The 25,000-nt window shown below is 39.1% G+C and overlaps 1 protein-coding gene across 11 annotated transcripts in view; it reads left to right on the plus strand.

Moving 5' to 3' along the window:
• Sarm (sterile alpha and armadillo motif) overlaps positions 1 to 25,000 on the plus strand; it is a 727,304-nt gene that overhangs the window by 648,792 nt on the left and 53,512 nt on the right. Inside the window, exon 1 of one of the 11 annotated variants that reach the window (XM_067085046.1) lies at positions 346 to 680. The exons of 9 other annotated variants lie outside the window; for them this stretch is intronic. In XM_067085046.1, coding sequence (XP_066941147.1) covers positions 630 to 680 — 51 coding nt within the window. In that variant the 5' untranslated portion in view covers positions 346 to 629. Of the gene's footprint in view, positions 1 to 345; positions 681 to 14,843; positions 15,038 to 25,000 lie in introns of those variants that run through there. One more of the 11 variants, XM_067085048.1, reaches the window with a different exon arrangement.

The raw sequence follows: 25,000 nt of genomic DNA on the forward strand, positions 1-25,000 counted from the left end.
CAAAGTGTATTCGTGGCATTGTGATGATTCTTTGCTGCGTTTTTATCATTGTGATTGTGTCTGTTGGGTAAACTTTAGAAAAAAAAACAATGCGACTGGGATCTTGGCCCCTTTCGTCTGGGGGCGGTGAGCCTAATGTCGAATCAAAGGACCAGATCAATCGTGACGTGTGATGCGATTTTCAATGCTGTGAATATATGTCTCATACTTTTTTTTTTATTCATCTTTCAGTGTTTTGTGCTTCTTATCATTATTTCGGCTTGTTTTGGTTTTTCACTGTGTTGCTTTACAACGGACGCTTCTTCTGCAATTGTTTTGCAACTGGAGACAAATTGTGCCTAGCGGTTGTGCAGTTAACAAGTCCTGGAAAGTCAGATGGCCACAGATGCGTCAAATCACTTCGAAGTGTTGACGAGATCTGGTGGGGTCGTCATTATGAATATCGCCATCATCATCAACAACAGCATCTTCTGGAAACTTGCCCTCTTAGGCTGAAGACTTTGGTGGCAAACGTAGGGCGCCTTGGGGAACCCCTCTCCATATACAGGGGATTCCTTGATAATTACGCAGTTCCTTCAGCAGTTATTCCCTCATAGACACCTCTGGTGGCGCTTCTTCAATTAACAGAAATGAGTTGGTGGAACGGCTACAAGAGAAATTCACCTTTGTACAAACCTAAGGTAACTCGATAAGGAAAACAGTAAACTCCTTCGGCTCGATCGTCCTTTTCTTAAAATGTTTTTTTCACTGCATTGCAAAGAGATCCATTGGCACCGGATTTAAACAGCTTAGATGTAGAATGTATGATTGCATGGCTCACAGTAAACTCACCTGACAAGTTGCTCACGAATATGCACCTTGCATCGTGTAGCGAAAGAAAACTGCACGCACGTTTTACATTTAGCATTATTTGTTTTACACGAGGTAGTCGTGCTGAAGGTAAGGTTAACCTCTTTTTTTTTTTTTAATGCTGTCCAGAACTCTGGAGAAAAAACAAAAGAAGGAGCCTAAGGTTTAAAACCACTAGGAAATTGGTAGACCATCTGGCTTCTCGAAGGAAAAAAAATAGGCTTAAGTAAGAGTGCGGAAAACCGAAGTGGAAGAGATTTCCAAAACTTGGTAGTAAAGGGGAGAAAAAAAATCTAAGAAGAAGTTGATTCGAGGCAAATAGTTCAGTCACGAATCTGGAGGGATTTCGTCAACAAGCTTGGTGTCGGTTCGGTCTATTGATCTTATGATTCGGAGCCTTCCAGCCTTGGGACTCGGACGGAGCGAGGTTCCTTCTGGATTATTTAGTACATCTGTGAACTTTACTGGAGGGAGACAAAGCTGACGTAGTTTACAGTGGTTGTTAGAGGGTAGACGGTTTTAAATGGCACAACAGCTGCGCGCTGCTCAGTTTAACTTATATTTAATTGATGACATTGGTAAGACCAGGTTAGAGGTGTGCTTTGGTCTAATCTTGCCTCTCCGTTTGGGTAACGTTCATTGTGTTCTTGTTTATCGTTGCATAATACGTTGAGATGATACTGATACTATCTTGTAAATAAAATACACCGTTACCTGGCATCTCACTTTATTGTATTTTGTAAGTACATATTAACCTAATGACATAACTTTGGTTTCGATTTGATAAGAACGAAGTAAAAGTTCAAGGATAACAATTTTGTTGCCTAGTTTTAACATTGCACGATACTCTTGAATGCAGTTGGGGTTACGTACCCCATTTTATTACAGTAACATAGGTGTGGCCGAATGACTGAAATTAACTCATATAGCATTGGTGAACTAAACGCTCTCGTGATTCATCAGTGTTCATGAGTAATGGAAGAAAGATGGAATTGAACATAACTTATTTATGTAGATGATTGAACTTGTAAATAAAATTGCTTAGAGTTGAAGTCTGTGCTGTACTTCTCTTGTTAATAGTTTCGAGAAGTTGTAATGCAATCGAGATGGTGCTAAATTTGGATGTATAACACGAGGGCGAATGAAGGCAAATATCCGTGACTTCATTACGCCAAATTGTAATAGACCTGAATAATAACATATCTTGATGCGGTGGACAAGCTGGCAATAGCACAGTGAGAAGGGCAGTTTCCAAGATCTGGGCTCTCTCTCTCTCTCTCTCTCTCTCTCTCTCTCTCTCTCTCTCTCTCTCTCCAATGTAAATATTGGAATAAGCACACACTCTCTCTCTCACACACACACACAGGTACCCTTTTTCTGTATTCAGTTCTCTCTCTCTCTCTCTCTCTCTCTCTCTCTCTCTCTCTCTCTCTCTCACACACACACACACACACAACACAGGTACATTCACATTCAGGGGGTATCCTTTTCTGCATTCTCTCTCTCTCTCTCTCTCTCTCTCTCTCTCTCTCTCTCTCTCTCTCTCTCTCTCTCTCGATTTGTAAACAAATCGAACCATTCTTTGCTCTGGCGAAATTTGCCTGGAAACCTTCATATGAGATGACTCATGCACAGGCGCATGTGATTTACTCCAAACATTGCTATTCATGTGAGGGTGAGTAACAGCGTGGACCGCGTGTCCTTCGGTAGCGTGACACTCTGGCCCTATGGAGCACGAACACAAATCGTTGGCCATTGATCCAGTTTGAAATCAAGATTCGATATGTATGTCTCTCTCTCTCTCTCAAGGTGCCTCACACTGAGGGACCTGGGGCAACCCGAACTGTAAGGTCTGTAAGGTAAGGTAAGGTCTCTCTCTCTCTCTCTCTCTCTCTCTCTCTCTCTCTCTCTCTCTCTCTCTCTCTCTCTCTTCCCTTATTTCTTGGTCAAACGACGTCACGGAAGACCTAGATACTGTGTTTGTATCGTGATTCACGCTGGCGAGTCTTATCATCCATCGATTGGGGCTATTTAAAGTTCTTGGAAAATACTCTGTTGCACCACATTTCGTTTTTTTAACGTTTATTGCTTTATCTAAGGATACAGTTCGGAGCTGGGTGATTCATCTCTCTCTCTCTCTCTCTCTCTCTCTCTCTCTCTCTCTCTCTCTCTCTCTCTCTCTCTCTTTTATGTATGGGTGTGTTTCGGCTTTGGTTTTGACCATGTCCTTGGAAATTATTTACCGTCGAATTGCTTGTCATGTCACTGAGAGAGTTAAAAAGGAAGCCTCGCGAACCCTCTGAAGATGACATAGCAACACTTCTCTCACTTCAGCTTGTTTGAGAGAGAGAGAGAGAGAGAGAGAGAGAGAGAGAGAGAGAGAGAATGATGGTGGCATAGTGTATATCCTTGATTTTATTTATTTGCATTTGCGGGGAAAAATGCCATATTGTAGGTACTGTGTTTTGGGAAAGACACAAATAGCTACACATGAGAGAGAGAGAGAGAGAGAGAGAGAGAGAGAGAGAGAGTTGGCACGGCGTATTTCCCTGCGAATGGAATGTAAGTCCCATTAATCATACTGTATCTGTTTACCCCCCTGTACCGAAAAGCACCTTCCTTAATGCAGACCCTGTATTCAGGGACGGACCTGAATTGTCAGTGGTGTGGTTCAGGGTCCCCCAGAGCCTTGTGCCGAGGCATGCCTTTGGCCCATACAGATCTCGCCGAATTAATCTGCCCCGTTGATCAGGATGTGTCTAGCTTCTTCTCGCTTTTCTTGTTGCCATGTTGAAACTGGAGAGGCCATGTTGACGCTGTTGATGTTTTTGTCCGTGTCGAAGATGCTTTTGTGTTTCACTGTGGGTTGTGACAACACAAGATGGCGATCTTAACTGATGCGACCGTCGATTGACTTTGATCAGTCAACGCTGTATACAACGGGTCTTTATTTTGCTCTTCGAGTTGGTGATTGTTAAAAACTCAAGGGTTTGGTGATTGTTGAAAACTCGAGGGTTTGGTGATTGTTGAAAACTCGAGGGTTTGGTGATTGTTAAAAACTCGAGGGTTTGGTGATTGTTGAAAACTCAAGGGTTTGGTGATTGTTAAAAACTCAAGGGTTTGGTGATTGTTGAAAACTCAAGGGTTTGGTGACTGTTGAAAACTCAAGGGTTTGGTGATTGTTAAAAACTCAAGGTATTTTATTATTCATTATTTTATTGTTTATTTACTCTGTTATTTCGTTGTATCTGTTGCCTGCTTACATTGGTTCTAATACCCTAAGTTATTTACTTAAAGTATTTATTCTCAGGCAATAAATGCTTGCATTGGTTCTAACACCCTAAGTTATTTACTTAAATGTATTTATTCTCAGGCAATAAATGCTTGCATTGGTTCTAATACCCTAAGTTGTTTACTTAAAGTATTTATTCTCAGGCAATAAATGCTTGCAAGGGTTCTAATACCCTAAGTTATTTACCCAAAGTATTTATTCTCATGCAGTAAATGCTTGCATTGGTTCTAATACCCAAAGTTATTTACTTAAAATATTTATTCTCAGGCAATAAATGCTTGCATTGGTTCTAATACCCTAAGTTATTTACTTAAATGTATTTGTTTCTCAGGCATTAAGGGTTCGTTATTCAGCAATATACAGTGAACTATTCCTAATTGCGTGCATTGTTAAATGCGAGAGTCAAGGGCATTTTTTTGAATTTTCAAAATCTTGCTTGCATGCATGATGAAGCAAAAGTGCTTCGAGCTGGCTAGATTACTGTTATTCATTTTCCCGGAACGGGTTCGATTATGTTAATAAACATGGGGCCTCATTGTGTATGTGTGTGTGTGTGTGTGTGTGTGCTTATGTGTGTGTGAGATGACGAGAGAGAGAGAGAGAGAGAGAGAGAGAGAGAGAGAGAGAGAGAGAGAGAGAGAGAGAAATAAGAATCTATTTGCAGGTAATGCGAACGACCTCTCACGCGATAACCCGATTAACTTGAATATTCTACCCCGTGGGTCATGTCGACCACAGTTCCTCGTCATGAAACTTGTTAGTTTGTATAATTAATTCCTTGCGTCCATCGTGTTATAATTGTGAAACAATTATTGTCGAGTTAAATCAGGGTTAAATTAGGTCACTAGATCGTTTAAGTCTCGAAATTGCACGCGAGGGACATGTGCAATATTCGTTGCCTGGCGTGCAACAAATTCAGCTTCATAATCGTAGTTAAGCGTTTACTGTGACGTGATTGTTTTGTTTCTCTAAATTTGTCAGCGCTGATGATGATGAAATAGATTATGTATGTTTTATTTTCTAAAGTCACCTGGATAAATTAATAAATTATTTATCCATTCCAGCAGTGCGGTGATTCTAACTAAAAGTCTTTTGTGCTTCTGTGGAAGGTATTGAACAGGCCCATCCTTTGATTCTGTAGTGAATAGGTCAGTGACTGTTGTCTAGTATTCTCTAGACCGTTACGTACACACACACACACACACACACACACACACATACACATATATGTATGTATGTATATACATATATATGTATCCATACACGTGAGTCACATAGTATCATTACTGATATAAAACTTATATATTCCTTTTTAAAATGAAACCGTATATGCCACTCATCGATTATGAAGCATGACTAACACTCTAGTCACGAAGGAATCACATTTTTCTGTGTTTTCCCCAAGGTCGAGTTCGTGGCATGCTAAAAAAAAAAAATAAGACAAATGGTGAATGAGTAATACTGGGTACAGAGTGTAGGAAGGAAGGAAGGGGGTTTCAACCCCCTCCCCCTTCCTTCACCCTTTCACCCACGAACCCATTCGTGACTGTCATGCAGCCATTATTTTAATGGCCAGTGATGGGATGGGTGGACAATACTGTGTGGTAAAAAAAACTGGGCAATGGAAGGTGATAAATATGGGAATAGTGAGAGAGCAATAATGCTAGGAATTCTAGGTAGAATAGAAGGATGAGGGGTTATATTTACTGAAAAGGATTGGATTGGGCACATTTGTACGGCAAGAAGAGGATAGTATTTAATAAGAAGGGTAAAGAAATAGCTAGTCCCAGTGAAAGGATTGCTGGAGATAGAGAGAAAATATTAGGGTAGGTGTACATGTGTATAATATTGCAACAAGGTATTTTGTTGACCTATGCTCTGTTTGAAAATATATACACGCACATACCATTGTTCGTATCTCTTGTTTGTATGTCATTTTTTTACTATTTTATATATATATATATATATATATATATATATATATATATATATATATATATATATATATATATATATATATATCTCAGAGAATAATTTTCAGAAAGGCTTCGAGAGGGGAAGGGTCTGTGTGAAAACCTCTAACTTTACAATTCCAACTGATAGTATTGTTAAATCCTAACTTTATTTTTAGACCAACAAAATATATCCAATGCATATTGTCTTGTAGCCTGTAAATTTTGCTCACATGAATTTGCAGAATACATATTCACACGCAAGGAGACACGTTCGCAGAAATTTTAATTCGTGAATTTGCACGTTGCCTAATACAAACAGGAATTTGCATACAGGAAATAAACACGCAAGGAGACCTGTACTTGGGAATCGTAATTCAATAACAGTGAGAATGTTTATGCAACGTTGGGAATCTCTCTTCATAAATTTATGTTGACCTTTTTTATTTTTATATTTTGGAATATATACCGACGTCCAGTGACAAGTTTTACGTTAACAAAAAATCAACAGATGAATAACAGTAGGTAAATGGGAATTCTGGTATTATTTTAATTGTTTATCATTTAAATTCTGTCTCAGCTACGTAGTTGAATATCGACCTTCTTCAACTACCTAGAGAACTGCGCCGAAAGTAAACAAGAACATTAAGTTTTGAAGAACTTAAGATTAAAGGCTTTGGTCAAATTTCCAAAGAAGAGGAAAAAAGGAAAACTGTCATGGTTACCAGGTCAGGAATTTCCCAAACGGGTCGTTTACCCTTCGTTTCGGGTTCTCCCATGAGTTGGCCCACCAGAGAGCCATGACAATTACTGGTAGGGGTCAGGGGCAGGACTCGTCTGGTTGGGGGGTGGGAATGGCGGAGTTGGAGAGGAGAGAGGAGGGTTAGTAATGGCCAGAGGAAAGTGTGAGGCCTTCTGCTGCCCTGCTGCGTAAGTTGGCTATGGGTTGAGGGGTTGTGGGGGAGGGGGGGCCGTTGGTTGAGGTTGGTATGGGATTCTTGGGAGAGGTCTTTGCAGTGGACTCTTCTTTTTATAGGAAGTTTGGGGAGCCACGCCCCGTTCTCTCTCTCTCTCTCTCTCTCTCTCTCTCTCTCTCTCTCTCTCTCTCTCTCTCCAGAGGCTGTAGACTTTGAAGCCAGTTTGGTCCTTCCTGAGGTGGTATGGATCGCTTCTCTCTCTCTCTCTCTCTCTCTTGCACCATCATTTTAGTGTGGAGGGAAGCCTTGGCGCATGCTCCATGAGAGACCTCAATCCGTCCATGCGCCTATACTGTTTATGCCTTGAGAGCTTGATAGTGCTCTCGAGTTGTAGTTTTGTCCAGTTGGTTTGGAGGGGTGTGGGGGAGATCGCTTGAGGGTGGTTTTTTGTGTTGGACCAGGGGGACCTATGGTGGGGATTTTGCTATTTTTATTAGTGTTTGTTAAAGTGAAGGTATCAGTTTATTTTTAGAAGAAAAATGGTCGTCTCGTGATTCATGAGAATCTCTATATTGCCTCTTGACTTTTTGTTTGGTTGTGTAAGTTCCAGTGAAGCTTATTTTTCGTCTGTCGTTGAAAATAGGCAGATTTTCTTATATACTTATTAATTGTAGCCTTTGATACAGTGCAGTATCTTAAAAATAGCCTGTTAGTGTGTATGTGTGCAGTGAAACTCGGATCTTTAAACTCATTAACTACAGTAACACCTGAGAACGTAATATATATACCTGATTATCTGATAAACCAAACACATGCATCCTTGCGTGTGTAAACGTGCGTGTTTGCGTGCGTGTACACGTAGATGCCCCTGATTCGTGGATGTAAGAGAGAGAGAGAGAGAGAGAGAGAGAGAGAGAGAGAGAGAGAGAGAGAGAGAGAGAGAATACTAGTTGTAGTATTAAGAAGAAAAGCCTTTATGGCGTCTGTTGTTGACTCAATGGGCGTGCCGGGCTTCTCGCTCTAGAAATATGACCTGGTGTCGTTGATTAAATCAAGAAAGAGTAGGTCTCGGCAGCAGGTGACGACGAGCTGCTTGTGAGTAATATCTGGGCAAATATTGATCAGGCAGAGAGAGAGAGAGAGAGGAAAAAAAAAATAAAATGCACGAGTGACCTTAGAAAGAGCTGTTGCTTTATGCATAATTTTTGTTGTGTCCTCATTGTTACAAACTTTCGTTTTACAAGTACAGGACTCGGGGGAAACGTAGACAAAGCTTGGATGCGAATGTGGGATGAAGGCGTCTTACTCTGCGGTTCACAATCTCCATACATAATTATCATGTGAATGCCTTGATTGTGACTTAGCATAACTTGACTTTTTTTTTTGTACTGTAAGGTGTCAATTTTGGACCTAGGCATGTACTGGGTGCCCTGTTTTTTGTATTTTTCTATATTTTTGTCACATTATTTTGGTCTTTATCCTATCGTGCCTTTAGGTATATATATATAATATATATATATATATATATATATATATATATATATATATATATATATATATATATATATATATATATAAAACTAATCCTTGAAAGGCCTTAACCCGTCTGGTAGTAACATGGCCTCACACGTGGGTATCATCACCAGGCTGATTCTCGAGCGTCGTACTTGATCTTCATCAAAGGGCTTCGGGGCTAGAGGAAGCCACCGCCGTCGTTATCGTGCAACTCGTCGATAATTCTCGTTCATTTCGTAAAGAAACGAACCTCCAGAAGAATGTTTCTGTCGCAGGTGTAGGATAGGGAGTTTTTGGGAGGGCGGAGTCCTCCTCGGTATGCTTACGGTTAAGGTAGTTGGTTTTGGAGGGTTGGGGGGGGCGGGGGAGGTTGGACCTGAATGCAGGTGTGTCTAATAGGCTGGGGGATTTGGGTGGGGTTACGGATACTGAACCGACGGGTTAATTTGAATTTTTTCGTTTATTCATTAATCTATTGTGTCAGTTGAGTGTACGGTAGAACCGCCAGTCTCTCTCTCTCTCTCTCTCTCTCTCTCTCTCTCTCTTTTTGCTCTCGTCTCTGTTGTTGCAGCTCATAAGTTTTGTGGCTCGATTATTCAGGAGATATATGATTATTCTGTTGCGTTTATGACAGTTCGTTAAGAATACTTTAGCGTTAATGAATATAATAATGATAGTAATGCACAGTACCAGATTTTTCAAGGTAAACGCAATCACTCAGGGTCGCCGAGTTATTCTTCTATCGACAATTTCGATTTTCTGTCACGTGCACCCCGTGTATCGACTGCGCTGTCGACCCAATAATACTATTCATGTAATGCAATGTAAACTCTCTGGCCCAATTCTTGACCCAAGATCGATATTTTCTTCTTATTGTCGTTTGTAAGAATTTTTTTTTTATGTTTCCATGAGGAATTTTTTTTTCCTGAAAATCACATTATATTCTGTTGAGAACCATTCTTGGGCTATACACAAACACACACACACAGACAGTGATACAAATAAACACTCTCACACACAAACACACAAACACCCATATATATATATATATATATATATATATATATATATATATATATATATATATATATATATATACATATATATACAGTATATATGTTTGTGTATATATATATATACTATATAAATAATATATATGTATGTATGTATGTACGTATGTATATATGTATATGAATACACATACATAAATGACATTCCGTAGTTCTTCCAGGTAAAGTCCGTTAACAACTGGACATACGTTGACATGTGAGACCATGTCACGCACACATACATGCGCATATAATGTGGACACATGCACGTGAACGGCTATGAAAGTCCGCACGCATGTTTACACCTGGAACCTCATTGTCTATACGATTGCTGGAACGTGTAATAGAGAATGCAAGTCAGCCAGGCATGTTGTTATTGTGGCTAAACCTGTTTTCTTACGACCTTGCGGACGGTACGTTGAGAAGGGAAGAAGGAGAAATGGGGGAAATGAAGGCCTTAGCTGTTGATGTTATTATTATTTTATATTTGCTCTGTTGCCTGAGGAATCTTTGTCAAAGCACTTCCTCGTCTTCTCATTCTCATTCTCTACTGATGACGGTATATCGTCTTCCATGTTTAGTTTTTGTCGCATGGGCTGGGCTTGTTTATTCGGCACTTCCTTGTTCTCTTCTCCAGTTTAGTGTTTTCTGATTATGCTTTCATGTCTTCTGTTTTAATCTGTATTTGGCTTTCACCGTTTTTTTGTCTTCTAGTCTTTGTAATTTCTACTTTTCAATCGATTCTCTGTTCCCGTTGAATAAATCGTAAACAAATTTCCATATTCCTTTGAAAGCCTCATGCTTTCCACTTCTCTAATAGTTTTTATGAGGTTTTTGTTTCTTTTCCGTTAATTTTTTCTAAAAGATTTATCGTTTCTTTTCCTACTGAATGCTTATTAAAAGCAAGATATTTGTGGAACCATGAAATGCCCGTTGCTAAAGATATTGACGCGCCTCCAAACCGTGGGCAAGACATTTTACATAATTTTGATTTGAAATGATTTTTATTTGAAGTAATTGCGAGAATGTTTTCTTTTAATGATGAATATTCAGCGACTTAAATGGTAAACGTTGTTTCAGGGATATTAACACATATATATTATAAAGGAGCGTCGAAAGGTTTAGTCAATATAAATCGTCCATTTTACAAATTATCACTGTCATAACGTACTGATTACTGCACAAAATTACAGAGAGAAGCAATAATGATTATGATCTTGTTTACTATTTTACTATGTCTCTTTACGTTCTCTCTCTCTCTCTCTCTCTCTCTCTCTCCAATATATATATATATATATATATATATATATATATATATATATATATATATATATATATATATATATATATATATATATATATACATATATATATATATATATATATATATATATACATTCATGAATCTTATTGCTAGTTAGAGCCGAGGTTACTCGCAGCCAGTCACGGCGTGTTATGCTTTTGGGCAGGCTGGCCCATGCCAAGCAGGTATGAAATGCATGCCGTCTGCGTGGGTCCAAGCACACAGACTGACAGACAGACAGACATATCTGGCATGGCTCCAAGAAGAGTACGAATTCGGTTTGCTTACTTTCTTCGCGTCTCTTGACTTCATTCTCTGTTTGTCTTGATCGTCGCTGCGCTTTCTTTTGTTTAGATTGTTGGGTGTTTAATCCAACGTTTTGCCGTTTATTTTTTCGCAGCGAAAACGTAACGTGCGGATCTTGCAATCAATAATTCCAATTCGGATCTTGCAATGCAGGGTGCAGAGGGCCGTAGAATGAATCAAGAAATAATGCAAATTCTTCATTTTTCCTTTAATTTTCATTCTGTCTTCAAAGCGAAAGTCCGGACTGCTTAGAGGAAATAAACTGTTTCTGCCGCGCTTAGATACACACAGGGCTAACCCTTTTCTCAAGTGTAATTGGGCGATAAATTTAGATCTTCAAGAGGGCTTGGGGTGTTGCTAATTCACTGGGAAATTGTACAAAATGTCATGGAAAAAGACTGGATTTACAGACATTTTCACGACCGTTTTTAACTCTCTCTCTCTCTCTCTCTCTCTCTCTCTCTCTCTCTCTCTCAGCCTGTCCATTCCTACCTCAGAATCCTGTTTCCTTTTCGTTCTCAACCCCCTTAAACTGGTTTTCAGTCCAGTTGTCTCTGCCTGTAAAGGATCGAGCTGCGATGTCAATAGGTCATACCAATCCATAAAGTAAAGTCGCAGAAAAATTGGTCGTGTTGGGGGGTGTTTCCAATTTGTGAAGACAGAATTGGTCAGTAAGGTTGAATCTGGAGAAATAAGGGGTATTTTATTTTATTCAATTTTATTTTGTTTTATTGCTATTAATATTATTTTAGATAAATTTTATTAGTGTATTTAGTCTGTGTACGACTTGTTATTTTTATGGTCGATTACATAGACTGATGAATTTAGTGCCGAGTTAAATAAACTGATGAATTTAGCCCCAGTGTAAATTGAACATCGCATACGTACGATTTTCTTCTTGGAAATATCTCTCGAATCCAGAAAGGAAAAATGGAAACTTTAACCAGGACCTTTCAGTTTCAGTTATTGATATATAATTAACTTCACTGCAGTACTGTTCGTTTATCGTTTACACAGTGCTTAGTTTAGACTACAGAGACGTATGTACGAAACCTTGGGAAAGATTCGTTTAATTTTGAATGAGATTTTAAAGGCCGCTAGATGCTTCCTTACTTCAGAGATGCTGTTTTCGAATAATTGGGAAGGTAAGCACTTTCAACCCATTGCTAGACGCAGCGTCATTAATCGCTATGGCGTTATATAATCTCTCTCTCGCTTTGGAATGCACACCTTAAATGCAATGTTGTTGATCCAGTTAATTTCAAAAGGATACTTTCTCTCTCTCTCTGTGTCTGTGTCTTGTGTCTCTGTCTCTCTCTCTGTGTGTGTGTGTGTGTGTTTGTCACTAATCGAATCCGTTTTATATAGTCTCTCACACTTCAAATGCACGTTTTAAAATGCAGTGTCTTTGGTCCAGTTCATTTCAAAACGACACTTCTCTCTCTCTCTCTCTCTCTCTCTCTCTCTCTCTCTCTCTCTCTCTCTCTCTCTCTCTCTCTCTCTCTCTCTCTGTGTGTGTGTGTGTGTGTGTGTGTGTGTGTTTGTCATCAATCGAATCCGTTAAATATAGTCTCTCACACTTTAGTTGCACGTTTTAAAATGCAATGTCTTTGGTCCAGTTCATTTCAGGAGGATACTTTCTCTCTCTCTCTCTCTCTCTCTCTCTCTCTCTCTCTCTCGTAAACACACAAGCCGATTCTCCCTGAAATTAAAAAAATTCCCCCTTGACCAGTAAATAGAAAAGCCTTTTCTTTTGGACTTAGCTGCTCGCACATTTTGTAATCCACTCGATAGGGCCATCTGTTTTTTGGGGGATTGCGTGCGAGGGAAAGTGCGGAGGGAAAAAGCTGCCAGGGTGAAAAATGATGAGGTGAAAACCTTTCTTGAGATTGCAAGAGCTTTTTTTTGGTGTCCCCCTTTTGAGTTTTTGAACGTGAATGCACAGTATTCACGTTGGGATGTCTGGCCATTTGATCGTGTTGATTTGTTTTCCGTTGAATGTGTTTATTTGTATACATATTTCTAATGATTTTATAAGCTCTCTCTCTCTCTCTCTCTCTCTCTCTCTCTCTCTCTCTCTCTCTCTCTCTCTCTCTCTCACAAACAGACGCAGATTCAAAGATAACGGGTTTATAGTAATGTCCGACCACTGCTTATTTAATTCTGAACGATTTATTCTTCATAAATCATCATAAATAAAAATTAAAAACCTTATTGATCTAAAGATATCTAATGCATGCTAATCTTGGTTACCTGCCATAACTGGTTTGAGTTCCAAGTATAAAGTTCGTCATTAATTTAAATCTGTAATTTTACTTAAATCCTTCGTTAAGTTTTTGTATCGATTCATTAATGCAATTTAGAAAATTGCAAAATTATTATGATGTTTCTTGACGGTTATTTATAACCTCCTTTGCGCATTTTTCTACAACCTATTTGTCGTGCATCATTGCGAATACATTATTCATTGACTTGTTGATTTTTGTTTATTTTAGTGAGGAAAATGGAAAATCCTTTGATCTCCGACAGACCTAATATTTGTTGAGAAAACCAACTTCATTAGTGATCCGTGTTTGCGTAAATCTTTTATGCACGGGAGAGACCATATTTTATGTTTTGTGATTTATCACCCCCTGTTTGTCTCAGATGCCGACGATAGATGAATTGTTTGTTTTGCTCACATTTAAATGCTGAATTATGAGTGTTGACTAAGGGCAAATGTTTATGCGGTGTTGGGGGAAAGAATTTTGTCATAAATTCTTCGTACGTTGACAATGTAACCTTGAATCATAAAATGTCTTCTTTCATTGATGACAAATATTGTTAAGATTGTGAAGCCAGGTTAAGAATGAGAGAGAGAGAGAGAGAGAGAGAGAGAGAGAGAGAGAGAGAAGAGAGAGAGAGAGAGAAGAGAGAGAGGAGAGATGTTATGGAAAAGTTGCTGGTACCCTTATAAAATAATAACGTGCATGCATATATATTTATATATATATATATATATATATATATATATATATATATATATATATATATATATATATATATATATATATATATATATATAGGTTATTTCCAAGCAGTTTCTTACCAGTCCGAATGAACATGATTTTCACATTGCTCTGCCAAATGAAGATTGTATTATCGTGGTTACATGGGACCGTATTGGAAATTATTGTTCATATATCATGCATTATCGAGGTGTAACAGGTGTGTCCTTGCTTATCAGAGCGACGATGTTCGCCGTTATCTGTTTGAACAGATAAGATTGGTTGTAGATATCTTCTAATCGAGACGGAGGAGGAGGAGGAGGAGGAGGAGGAGGAGGAGGAGGAGGGGAGGAGGAGGAGGAGGAGGAGGAGGAGGGGAGCGGAGGAGGAGGCTAATGACGAAGTGGATGGTGGTGGCAGTCAGTTCTGATCGATTCATTAAAGCTCGGTCGTACTGAGAAGTGAGGTGCTGTTTATTTTAATATATCTACGTATATATGTATATATATATACATAGATATATACGAGTATATATGATATATATACATATATATCTATGTATATACATACATAGATATTTTTGTACAGACAATATACATTCATATATATGTATATGAATGAGTCGTGTTGTCTTTTCTAAACTACATTGGCAGTGATTTATTTTAAAGGTGTATGTAAATTGTTGATCCTGTAATGTTAATAAACAAAGTTGCATAGAAGAAATCACTTTTTCGCAATGTTCTGTACACAGAATTGCTCCCCTTGTCTCGGTAAATCGCAAAGTGTAGGAGACACGAAGTGAAATGTTGATGAATCGGAAAATGGGACGACGAGTCTGAGATGAAGTTTAAGAAATACTTTAACAGGGTAAGCAATATTGCTGTTTGAGCTCAGTAGCGTAAACTCGAACTCTGTTAGCGATTTTGCAAATGCTGTGTGAGCATTCTCTCTCTCTCTCTCTCTCTCTCTCTCTCTCTCTCTCTCTCTCTCTCTCTCTCTCTCTCTCTCTCTCTGTCTTACTTCACGTTGTTCGGTAAGTTTTACCCACCCCTGACCGTACTTTTTTTTGACCTAAGCACTCGTTGTAAACATCAATGACCCTCTCCAATCTCCCATCCACCCACCCACCCTTACTGCCTCTAAGTTGGAAAGTGGCCCTGCAATCATATTCTGGAGTGGTTGTCGTTTTGCCCCGTGAGATTATTGAGACATTAAAAAGGGCTGCGGGTTACAAAGAGAATTTTCAACCTGAAGGAACTGTTGTCTCTTCCTGGAAGAATTCCTGAAAGTGTCCAGACTGAGATTCCTCTCAGAGGAATACAGTATGAAGTCTCTCGACTTCTAAGGAACTGTTGCATAACGTTCGGTAGAATTTTCGTGAGTGTAGCCTTTGTTGCCGAATTTTTTTTTTTAATTTTCTTTCCTTATGTGAGACTATTGTAATGCTTATCTTTCACCGCAAATGTGAACTAGCTTCCTGATAATAAGCCGATTTTTCTGGGTTGCAGATAGGTGTAGGATGGTATGGGGGCTAGCAGCCTCACTCTAAAATAGTTACTGAAAACCGGAAGGGAAAAGGGACACAAAGTTATATAGTTTTATATATATATATATATATATATATATATATATATATATATATATATATATATATATAAATATACTATATATATATATATATGTATGTGTGTGTGTGTATGTATATGTGTGTGTGTGTGTGTGTGTGTGTGTGTGTGCGCGCATGGATTAAACCCCTGAGCGTAGATATTAAACGTAGTCATTTGATTATGTCATATTAGTTACCATCCCTTTTATCGTGCCGGTAATATTTTGGAGCAAGCAGATTTGCATTGCCGCCTTCTATTTTACGAGGGGCGTAAAACGTGCTTTGTTCATAAAGCCAACACAGAAGATCCATTTATGACGGTCTTGAATATCTCAGTCGGGCTTTTAAAACCAGTCGCACTACTTAATTGGGCGCTTTGAAGAAGCACTTTGTGTGGTGGTCAGTTGCATATATCCTACTCACTCCGGTGCGTTATAATGGCGGGCCATTTATCTCTTATTTTATGCGGTGTCGTGCCAAAGGTCGCCGGGATTGACACCCTTCTGGGGTCCTGGTGTTCCTCTTGTTGCATTCTGTTAACGGCACTGGCTCTTGCTGGGTGGAACAGCAGCCCTTAAGCGTCATACATCCACCTGAGAAACGGTCTTTTGGACCTAACCGTATTTTACCTCGAGGATAAATTACCGTCTTGGAGTCATGTGAAGACATTTTCAGGCGAGGAAAGGCGGGGCCGTTCTTTGCATGGCAGGAGGCCTTTTGCAGAGTAGGAAGTGATTGTGATTCCTGCTAATTGGGTTTGATGTAAATAGCAAGGCCGTCGCAGGCGTGGGGTAGGAGACAGTTACCTTAAACGGCGTCGATACTCTTGACAATTCTAGACAAGATTTTTCGTTGCGCCGCTCACATCACGCGCCGTTGGCGAGCGACAGTGATGGATCCTGGTTTCCTTTGGTTATTTGATTCGATTTAAGCAGTGTGAGTGAGTTTCGGTTTTGGGTTTCGTTTTTCAGAAAATGAGTCTGTTCGCTAACTTGGGTCTTAATTTCAAGAAAATGGGTCTGTGTCAGTATCTTCATCCTATTTTTTTTTTCTTTTTGAGGGCCCGTCATTTGGCCCCCTAAGCGGGGCCTGTCGAGCCCCTTTTATCTGATATGGTGCGTTTTCAGTTTTCTTGAAAAAGTAGCCCATGAGTATATCATAACTTATTGAAGAGCTATGTAGGTTTTTAACGTTTGCAAGTTCTCACAGCTTTAGATGCACGTGGCATTCTTGTTACATGGAATTCATTACTCCATTTTTTAATATAAAGTATTTTAACAAGTGATAATGATAAAGCCTTGATGCATAAATACGGCTGACTTCCTGCATCATGGTGTTCAGTCTTTCAGTATGATAATAACAGATACAAAAAAAATCTTGTATTGGCAATACCAATCCTAAATTCCATCACGTCCGACTCCAGTCTGAGACCGGAATTCCGCGCATGATTCATGTGCGCACGACCGGGTTGATTGGAAATAATGGCTTCAGGTCACGATGGAATGCTTAGGTAGGCTAAACCCTTCCCTTGCTTACCGCCAGGTCTGATTTTCATGGTGGTTGTGGCAACCCTTCCTTGAAATGGTGTCATGGGACTGAGCGCTTTTTCCGTTTTGATTTAAAGCGTTTTTTTTCCTTAAAATCGCTTTGGACGGGAAAAGATATTTATACTGGCAGTATTCTTAATGACTTTTCAGTGTCTTGTTTATTGTAATTCTTCATCTGCTTGAATTTTACAGGCAATAAGGGAAGAGAGATGTGTTTCATACTTTCAACTTTTGTTCAGATTCCGATGTGACGGCCTGAAAAGATAATTATTTTATATGGTAAAATATATTGTGCGGAGGAGAATTGTAGGTGATCATTCTTCCCTCCCCCCCCCCCTCTCTCTCTCTCTCTCTCTCTCTCTCTCTCTCTCTCTCTCTCTCTCTCTCTGACTCTTTGTCTCTCCCAGAAGACAAATATTTTTGAGAAGACAGGAAGACGTTGAGAAAGAACCTCTGCCTGGACGCTACAAATTTGGGCAGGGGAGACCTTGGAGTGATCCCATTTGGCCAATTGATTATTTATAAGAACGACTGACGAAATCTCGCGCAATCAGAAGTAGATTTACTGGAAGTTCAGCGACCTTCTCTCCTGTTATTGTCAAATGAAGAAATTAGTATTATTTTTTTTTTATTAACTACTTTTGGGACTGCGTGGGTTTTACCTTCCGGGTACCTTTCATTACAATACGCCTTCACTGATGTAATTTTCTTTGTTAATTATTTTCTGTGAAGATATGGTGGCAGAAACGTTTTTGTAATTTCCATGAGGATTTTGCTTAAATATGTTGTTATTAATCGCTATTGTATTTTTTTTCCTTATTATCATCTACTTCTTCTTCTTCTTCTGATTATTATTATTATTATTATTGTTATTATTATTATTATTATTATTATTATTATTATTATTATTATTATTATTGCTGTCGTTGTTGTTGGTTTTTATTGATGAAAAATTACGATTGTACACATCTGTATAATATCTTTAATGCGTCAATCAAGCGTTATAAATAAGCAGAATGCAGTGTTTTCCCTTCGCAATAAATAACATGCAAATCGGCAATTCATTTTGCCTCAGTGCCTTCTTGTATGCCCTCATCATATGTGCTTGCACGCGACAATGCAGGCATTGGGATTTCTCCTCTCCAATTTAAATTGCGTGTTTTGGCCCTCTCCAGTAATACTGAATATACTCCTCTCTCTCTTCCTCTCTCTCTCTCTCCAGCGCGGTTGAGATATCCCAGACGCAAACACATATATCACCTCAAGCGCTAATGGTATTCATGAGTATCCCTCTTAGGAGGCTTATCTCCCCCCCCCTCCCCCAATAATGCAAGAAGACTCAGATGTTGAGGAGGAATCAATAGAGTTGGTGCAGAGGTAAATACTCACCTGTCCGCCAGATGGAATGGGTCACGAAGCCAGCTGATGCCAGGTGGTGCTTCACCAAGAACCTCAGGTTGATTGAGAGAGAGAGAGAGAGAGAGAGAGAGAGAGAGAGAGAGAGAGAATTCCCTGGTAGGCTTACAGAGGGAGTATTCCCTGGTACGCTCTTTAGGTTTTACAACAGGCAAGAAAGTCGATCGGAGGTTAAGTATATTCCCTATGTATATATCCCCACGCTTGGTCGTTTGTATGTTTCATGTATTTGTTTGTTGATGATGTCTTGGACCTTATTGGTTTCTCCGCGTGTAAAGTGTTTTATTTTGTATATTTCGATTTGCCTATTCGTCCTCAAGATACCTCAAAAGTTTTCACGGATTCCAATGAAATTTTTTACGGGGGCTGGACTAAGTACCAAAGTAGAGGGGACTAGATTTTTTTCATGGATTCGTACGTGAATCTGGGATTCAGTTGCTCCAACAACAAGAATTCTAAAGCTATAGCACTGGAATTCAATATTTAATGAGCATTGTCATATTTTTGAAACATTTTAAAGATTATTGACCTTTATGGTATAAGTTTTTACAAGCCGTTCTGCCGAAGAATATAAATAGGTACTTAGGGGGCCGTCAGTTTAAACCTGCTTTGATATTTATGATTAGTGAATCATTAATATGGTGGCATTTTGTCTAGACTTGCTAGTAAAAGTCCAACTATAAAACTGATTTATGCGTTGAACATGATATTTTCGTCCATTTTCCATTTGATTAAAGTCTCAGTGTTTGCCCTTCGGGTTATATTGTTGGTCAGTTTTTGGTCGGAAATGTATGACAGGTGAACTGGTAACGTGAAGCGGCCTCGAGGACATTGGTGGCGTAACATGCTGACGTTAATCCTCCTATATATGATTAGCCTTGAATTAAACTCATAACACCAGTGTTAACCTTTATACTTCAATCTTTTAATAGTTTTTCCCTATTTTATATTCTTTTCGTCTGCTGCTTTCAGATTCTGCCATTTCTTCTCTCTCTCGTGTTCCATTCACCAAGTACATGATACTCAGCTGTCAATATGAGCTCGGCATAATGTACCGTAATTACCGGGTCGTTTCTCTTCCTCCCCAGCCGTTCCCCGCGATAAATTTGCGTGAGAATAAACTTCAAGAAAAACTGGCAGGGGGAGTATCCATTATAGCCAGATTACTGGTCCAGTTACACTTCATCTCTGGTGAATTTTTTGCATTTTTGTTGGGGGATTGAAGTCAACAGTGCTCGATTATCCAAAGACCACTTTGCTCTTGATTTAACTTATGAGCAAAAAAAATCTCGACTTCTCAAGCAAGGTTTTGGTTATAAGGTCTGTAGTTGTTACCTCCCCTTCACTGTAGCTTTAGTTTATCGTCTTTAGGAAGATTAACGTATATTTTTTTCAATATATATATATATATATATATATATATATATATATATATATATATATATATATATATATATATAATATATATAGCTATGTTCCCCAAAATGGGGTCATTGCCAGGTACCGCTTCAGTGGTTAATCAAGGATGAACCCATCTTCAGAAAACCTCCACAACATTGGCCGCTTTCCGATAGAAAACTATTATTATCATACAAATAACAGTAAAGGCTTTGGGAAAAAGGAGATTATTGTCGAGGGAAAAAAAAGTTATTAACCCTAAATTTACCAGGTGACAGTAAGGATAGACCCTCACCATCATCAGAAATTGAGTCATATCTTCACTCTCGAAACATCGTATACTCTGCGCTCGCGTCTTGTGTTTACACTAATGCGCACGCGCGTGACAAAGAGCGTGACGTATACTAATACTGTGTAGTTAGCAGTCACGCAAGCCTGTTCGAATGTGGAGGTTGCGCACTTCTATCGCTTCCTTTATCTCTTGGTTGTTCGCGATGCGGCAGCAATTCCTGGAAACTGGGTCAAGGTGAACGGACGGAGCGCTGGGGGGAAAGAATGAAATAATAAAAGAAAGAGTAGTTGTCGTATTCAAATTCCCACCTCAGCCGATGTTGAAGTCTTTTGCGAGACTCCGTAGATGTAGCTGCTGTTGTACTAAAGCATTCTCTCTCTCTCTCTCTCTCTCTCTCTCTCTCTCTCTCTCTCTCTCTCTCTCTCTCTCTCTCTCTCTCAGATTACACATGTTATTTTCCTTCAACTCTTTCAGAACCATAGACTCACTTGTGTATTTGCTTCACCTCTCTCTCTCTCTCTCTCTCTCTCTCTCTCTCTCTCTCTCTCTCTCTCTCTCTCTCTCTCTTGTCACGGAAGTGCCAGCGCGCGCGCGGGCAGTTTCCAACTGGATTAACCAGTATTCGACCCTGTAACCGAAAAAAGAACCCTTTTTTTATATAAAACTACAGTATGTTTCAATTGAGCCCTATCTTCACTAAGTGATACTTGATTTTTAGTCGACTGTTATGGGTTGCAATGGGGAAGGGGAGAGAGAGAGAGAGAGAGAAGAAAGAAGAAAGAAAGAAGAAGAAGAAGAAGAAAAATCTGCCGTAAGTGAACGAGGTACTCTGCTTCGTCGGCGTGAATCCATTCATAAAATGTTCACAGACGTCCACACGCGAACGCATTCTCTATGCTTTCCATCTCATCTCTCTCTCTCTCTCTCTCTCTCTCTCTCTCTCTCTCTCTCTCTCTCTATAACACGCAACCAAATGTACGTATTTCCACTCTCTCTCTCTCTCTCTCTCTCTCTCTCTCTCTCTCTCTCTCTCTCTCTGACACACACCCAACCACATGTACACGTATTTTCCATTCTCTCTCTCTCTCTCTCTCTCTCTCTCTCTCTCTCTCTCTCTCTCTCTCTCTAACACACCCAACCAATTGTACATATTTCTCTCTCTCTCTCTCTCTCTCTCTCTCTCTCTCTCTCTCTCTCTCTCTCTCTCTCTCTCTCTCTCTCTCTAACACACCCAACCACATGTACGTGTTTTTCATTCTGAACCACATATACGTATTCTCTCTCTCTCTCTCTCTCTCTCTCTCTCTCTCTCTCTCTCTCTCTCTCTCTCTCTCTCTCTCTCATGCTGAAGGGGAATCAATAGGCTTCTCCAGCCCGGCACTCGCCGTGTGGCAACGATTCCGACCGCACCTCCGGTCAGCTCTCGCAGTGCCACGGAGATCCAAACATTCCCGGCAACTGTAGTTGTTTATTTGTAAATTTTTAGGTGAAAAAAGGAAAGGGGGCTTTTTATTAGTGAGAAGTTTGTGTGTTTTGAGAAGGAACGACCTGTTTCTGATCGCTGGCAAGATGATTACTTCGGCCAAAGCCAGGTAGGTGTGTCTGCCCTATGTGCGTTTGTGCGTTGGCGCTTTCCAGTGGCTGGTGTGGTTCAGATTTTTGTTGTTTGTTTGTAATTGGCAGATATTGGCAGTTTGCGTCTAGTTTGGTCGTCATCCCATTGCGGTAACACAAAATTCAGTGCTGTGTTTCAGTCCTAAAATCGTCGTCACTAAAATCTTTACAGTCCTGAATTTTGCCAAAATATAATAATAATAATAATAATAATAATAATAATAATAATAATAATAATAATAATAAGTGCTCTGACGCAGTAGAGAAATGCATTAGTTAATGTTCTGACAAGATTTCGAAAATACGGACCCGAATAAAATCGTTCTCTGAGCACTAGATTCGTAAACGACTGGAATCTCGGTACTGATAAATCTTAACTGCATTACCATCAAATTAACGATTGCTTTTGTCAGCGAATTTCATTACGTAAAATTTACTCAACTCAACAAAATGCATATCAAAATTTGGAAAAGTAAAGTCGTCCAGTGGTTCGGTTATTGTGGGCAGCCAGCTGGTCCCTTTTAACCTTGGGTATAGTGAACGCTGGTGGGAGATTCTAGCCTCTATGAATGGACTTAGCGTCTGCCAGGTGTGGATTATGGCTCAGCCGGATGATTTAAGTTAACCCTCTGTGATTTTAAGTACCTCGTCTCTTTTCGTTTTTTTTTATTTGTGTTTTCTATTTATTTATTTATTTATTTGTTTGTTTGTTTATTTATTTATTTACATGTTTATTTATTTATTTATATTTATATTATTTATATTTGTGTGCAGTGTTTCCTCAGAGGCTTTGTGGAATGTTTACTTGACCAAACATCTCGGTTTAATAAAACCTGACTTCTGTTTCTCACTTGATAATCATTATCAGAGTTTGATTCTCTTAATATTAACAAGACTAACAAATTAAAATTATCACCTGAGTTTGCTTTGTTTACTTGACCAAACATCTCGGTTTAATAAAACCTGACTTCTGTTTCTCACTTAATAATTATTATCAGAGTTCGATTCTCTTAATATGAACAAGACTAACACTTAAAATTATGACCTGAGTTTGCTCCTATCAGCATAAACTAGACAAACATTTTCCCTTCTTGACATATTGAAAAAGCAGCCCCAGAAAAACCACCTGTTGAGGAAAAAGTGCTTGGGATATGATAGACTCTGCATTATTAACAAGACCACAATGACCCCTTGAAATTATGGACGCTTCCTCGAGAGCCGAATGTAGCTGCTCCAGTCGTGACCTTGGTGACTTGCCAAGGTCACCGGGCTCTGTACTCAATAAGGTCATTAACTCGTCCCCTAATTTGATAAAGGGTTATAATCTTCCACTCCTTTTTCTCACCTCTTTTCTCTCTTATCTGGTCGTGTTGTTTCTTATTGATTGCTTCCTCCAGTTTAGTGAGGGTATTATTATTATTATTATTATTATTATTATTATTATTATTATTATTATTATTATTATTATTATTATTATGAAATTTCTTTGTGAGTCTTATTTCTCTTCTTACTGTCACTTAACATTCCCTTTCTTCATGTTGTTTTTTATATTCTTCATTTCTTTTTCATTCTTATCATTATTCCCCCTTTACTGGCTTTTCAGTGGCCATTTATACTACCTTTTCTTCTCTGCGTCTTTTCTCAGTCATTTCCTCTTCGCCGTCCCTTTCATTCCTTACATATTACCTTTCACAACACGCTTATTCTTTTTCCTCTTTCCCCCCTTCATCAAAATTCATCGCACCCTTCCACGTCACTCCTTCCTCTCTTGAAGGGATTCAGTTATACTTTTTTTTTTTTTTTATCTAACAAGATTTTTCCAACAGCACTGTCTCAGAATTTGTCCTTTTTTTATCCTGAATTGTATTTGTCCCATTCAAAAGATATAGTGTTTCGCGAACGCTGGAGTTGTAGTTCCCCTTATTTTTGTATATATCCCATGCAGGAAAAATTTTTCCCCAACGAAAAATTTGTATTTTTCTGTTTTCGTTATCTTGTTCAGAAGGCGTTGCCAATTTTCTCTCGAATAAATTTCCGTCATTTTTCCAGTCCTCCTGAACGATTTTGTATATTTTTCGTCGAAGCCTGTGATAAGATTAGTGGTCGAGTCCCCTATTAATAAAGTTTTTTTTTTTTTTGTCAGATATCAAGCATTTTTGCTTTGTCGATAACGATCTGTTGGATTACAACACTTGTATTCAAGGTGCATGTTCGAAAAATTAGATTTCGTGTCTGTATATCAAGTATCTTTTGTTTATTAATCCTGGAATTAATGGTAAGGAAAACTGCAGAGCTTGCATAATCATAATATATAGCCTTAACGACCAGAGTAACTGTATCGACCGCGTCCTTGTGACCCACATTCGACAGTTGCATGACGAGATTATGTGGCATGTCGAATTAGGTCAAACTTCGAATATTTATAAATAGTTCTCTCTCTCTCTCTCTCTCTCTCTCTCTCTCTCTCTCTCTCTCTCTCTCTCTCGTGTTGATGCATTTCTAAAAACTTTTTCCTCTCTCTGTAAACATGTCAAGAATGATTTTCTCTCTCCTCTCTCTCTCTCTCTCTCTCTCTCTCTCTCTCTCTCTCTCTGGTCGTGTTTATGGATTTAAAAAAAACTTGTTCCTCTGTACGTTGACATGCCAAGTCTCTCTCTCTCTCTCTCTCTCTCTCTCTCTCTCTCTCTCTCTCTCTCTCTCTCTCTCTCTCTGCGTGTTTATGTATCTCAAAAACATGTTCCTCCAAATGTAGACATGCCAAGTCTGATCTCTCTCTCTCTCTCTCTCTCTCTCTCTCTCTCTCTCATATTTATTTATTTATTTACTTCTAAAATCTTCCTCGTCTCGTGGTGTAAAGTTTACGTTCTTGCCAGGTCCAGGAAGCCTCGGTTGTTTATTTACAGTTCTGTCTCAAATCGACAAACAGATATTCCCGCCGATAGGGGATTTAGGAAACA

The sequence above is a fragment of the Macrobrachium rosenbergii genome, chromosome 3 (assembly GCF_040412425.1).
Source record: "Macrobrachium rosenbergii isolate ZJJX-2024 chromosome 3, ASM4041242v1, whole genome shotgun sequence".
Lineage (NCBI taxonomy): Eukaryota > Metazoa > Arthropoda > Malacostraca > Decapoda > Palaemonidae > Macrobrachium > Macrobrachium rosenbergii.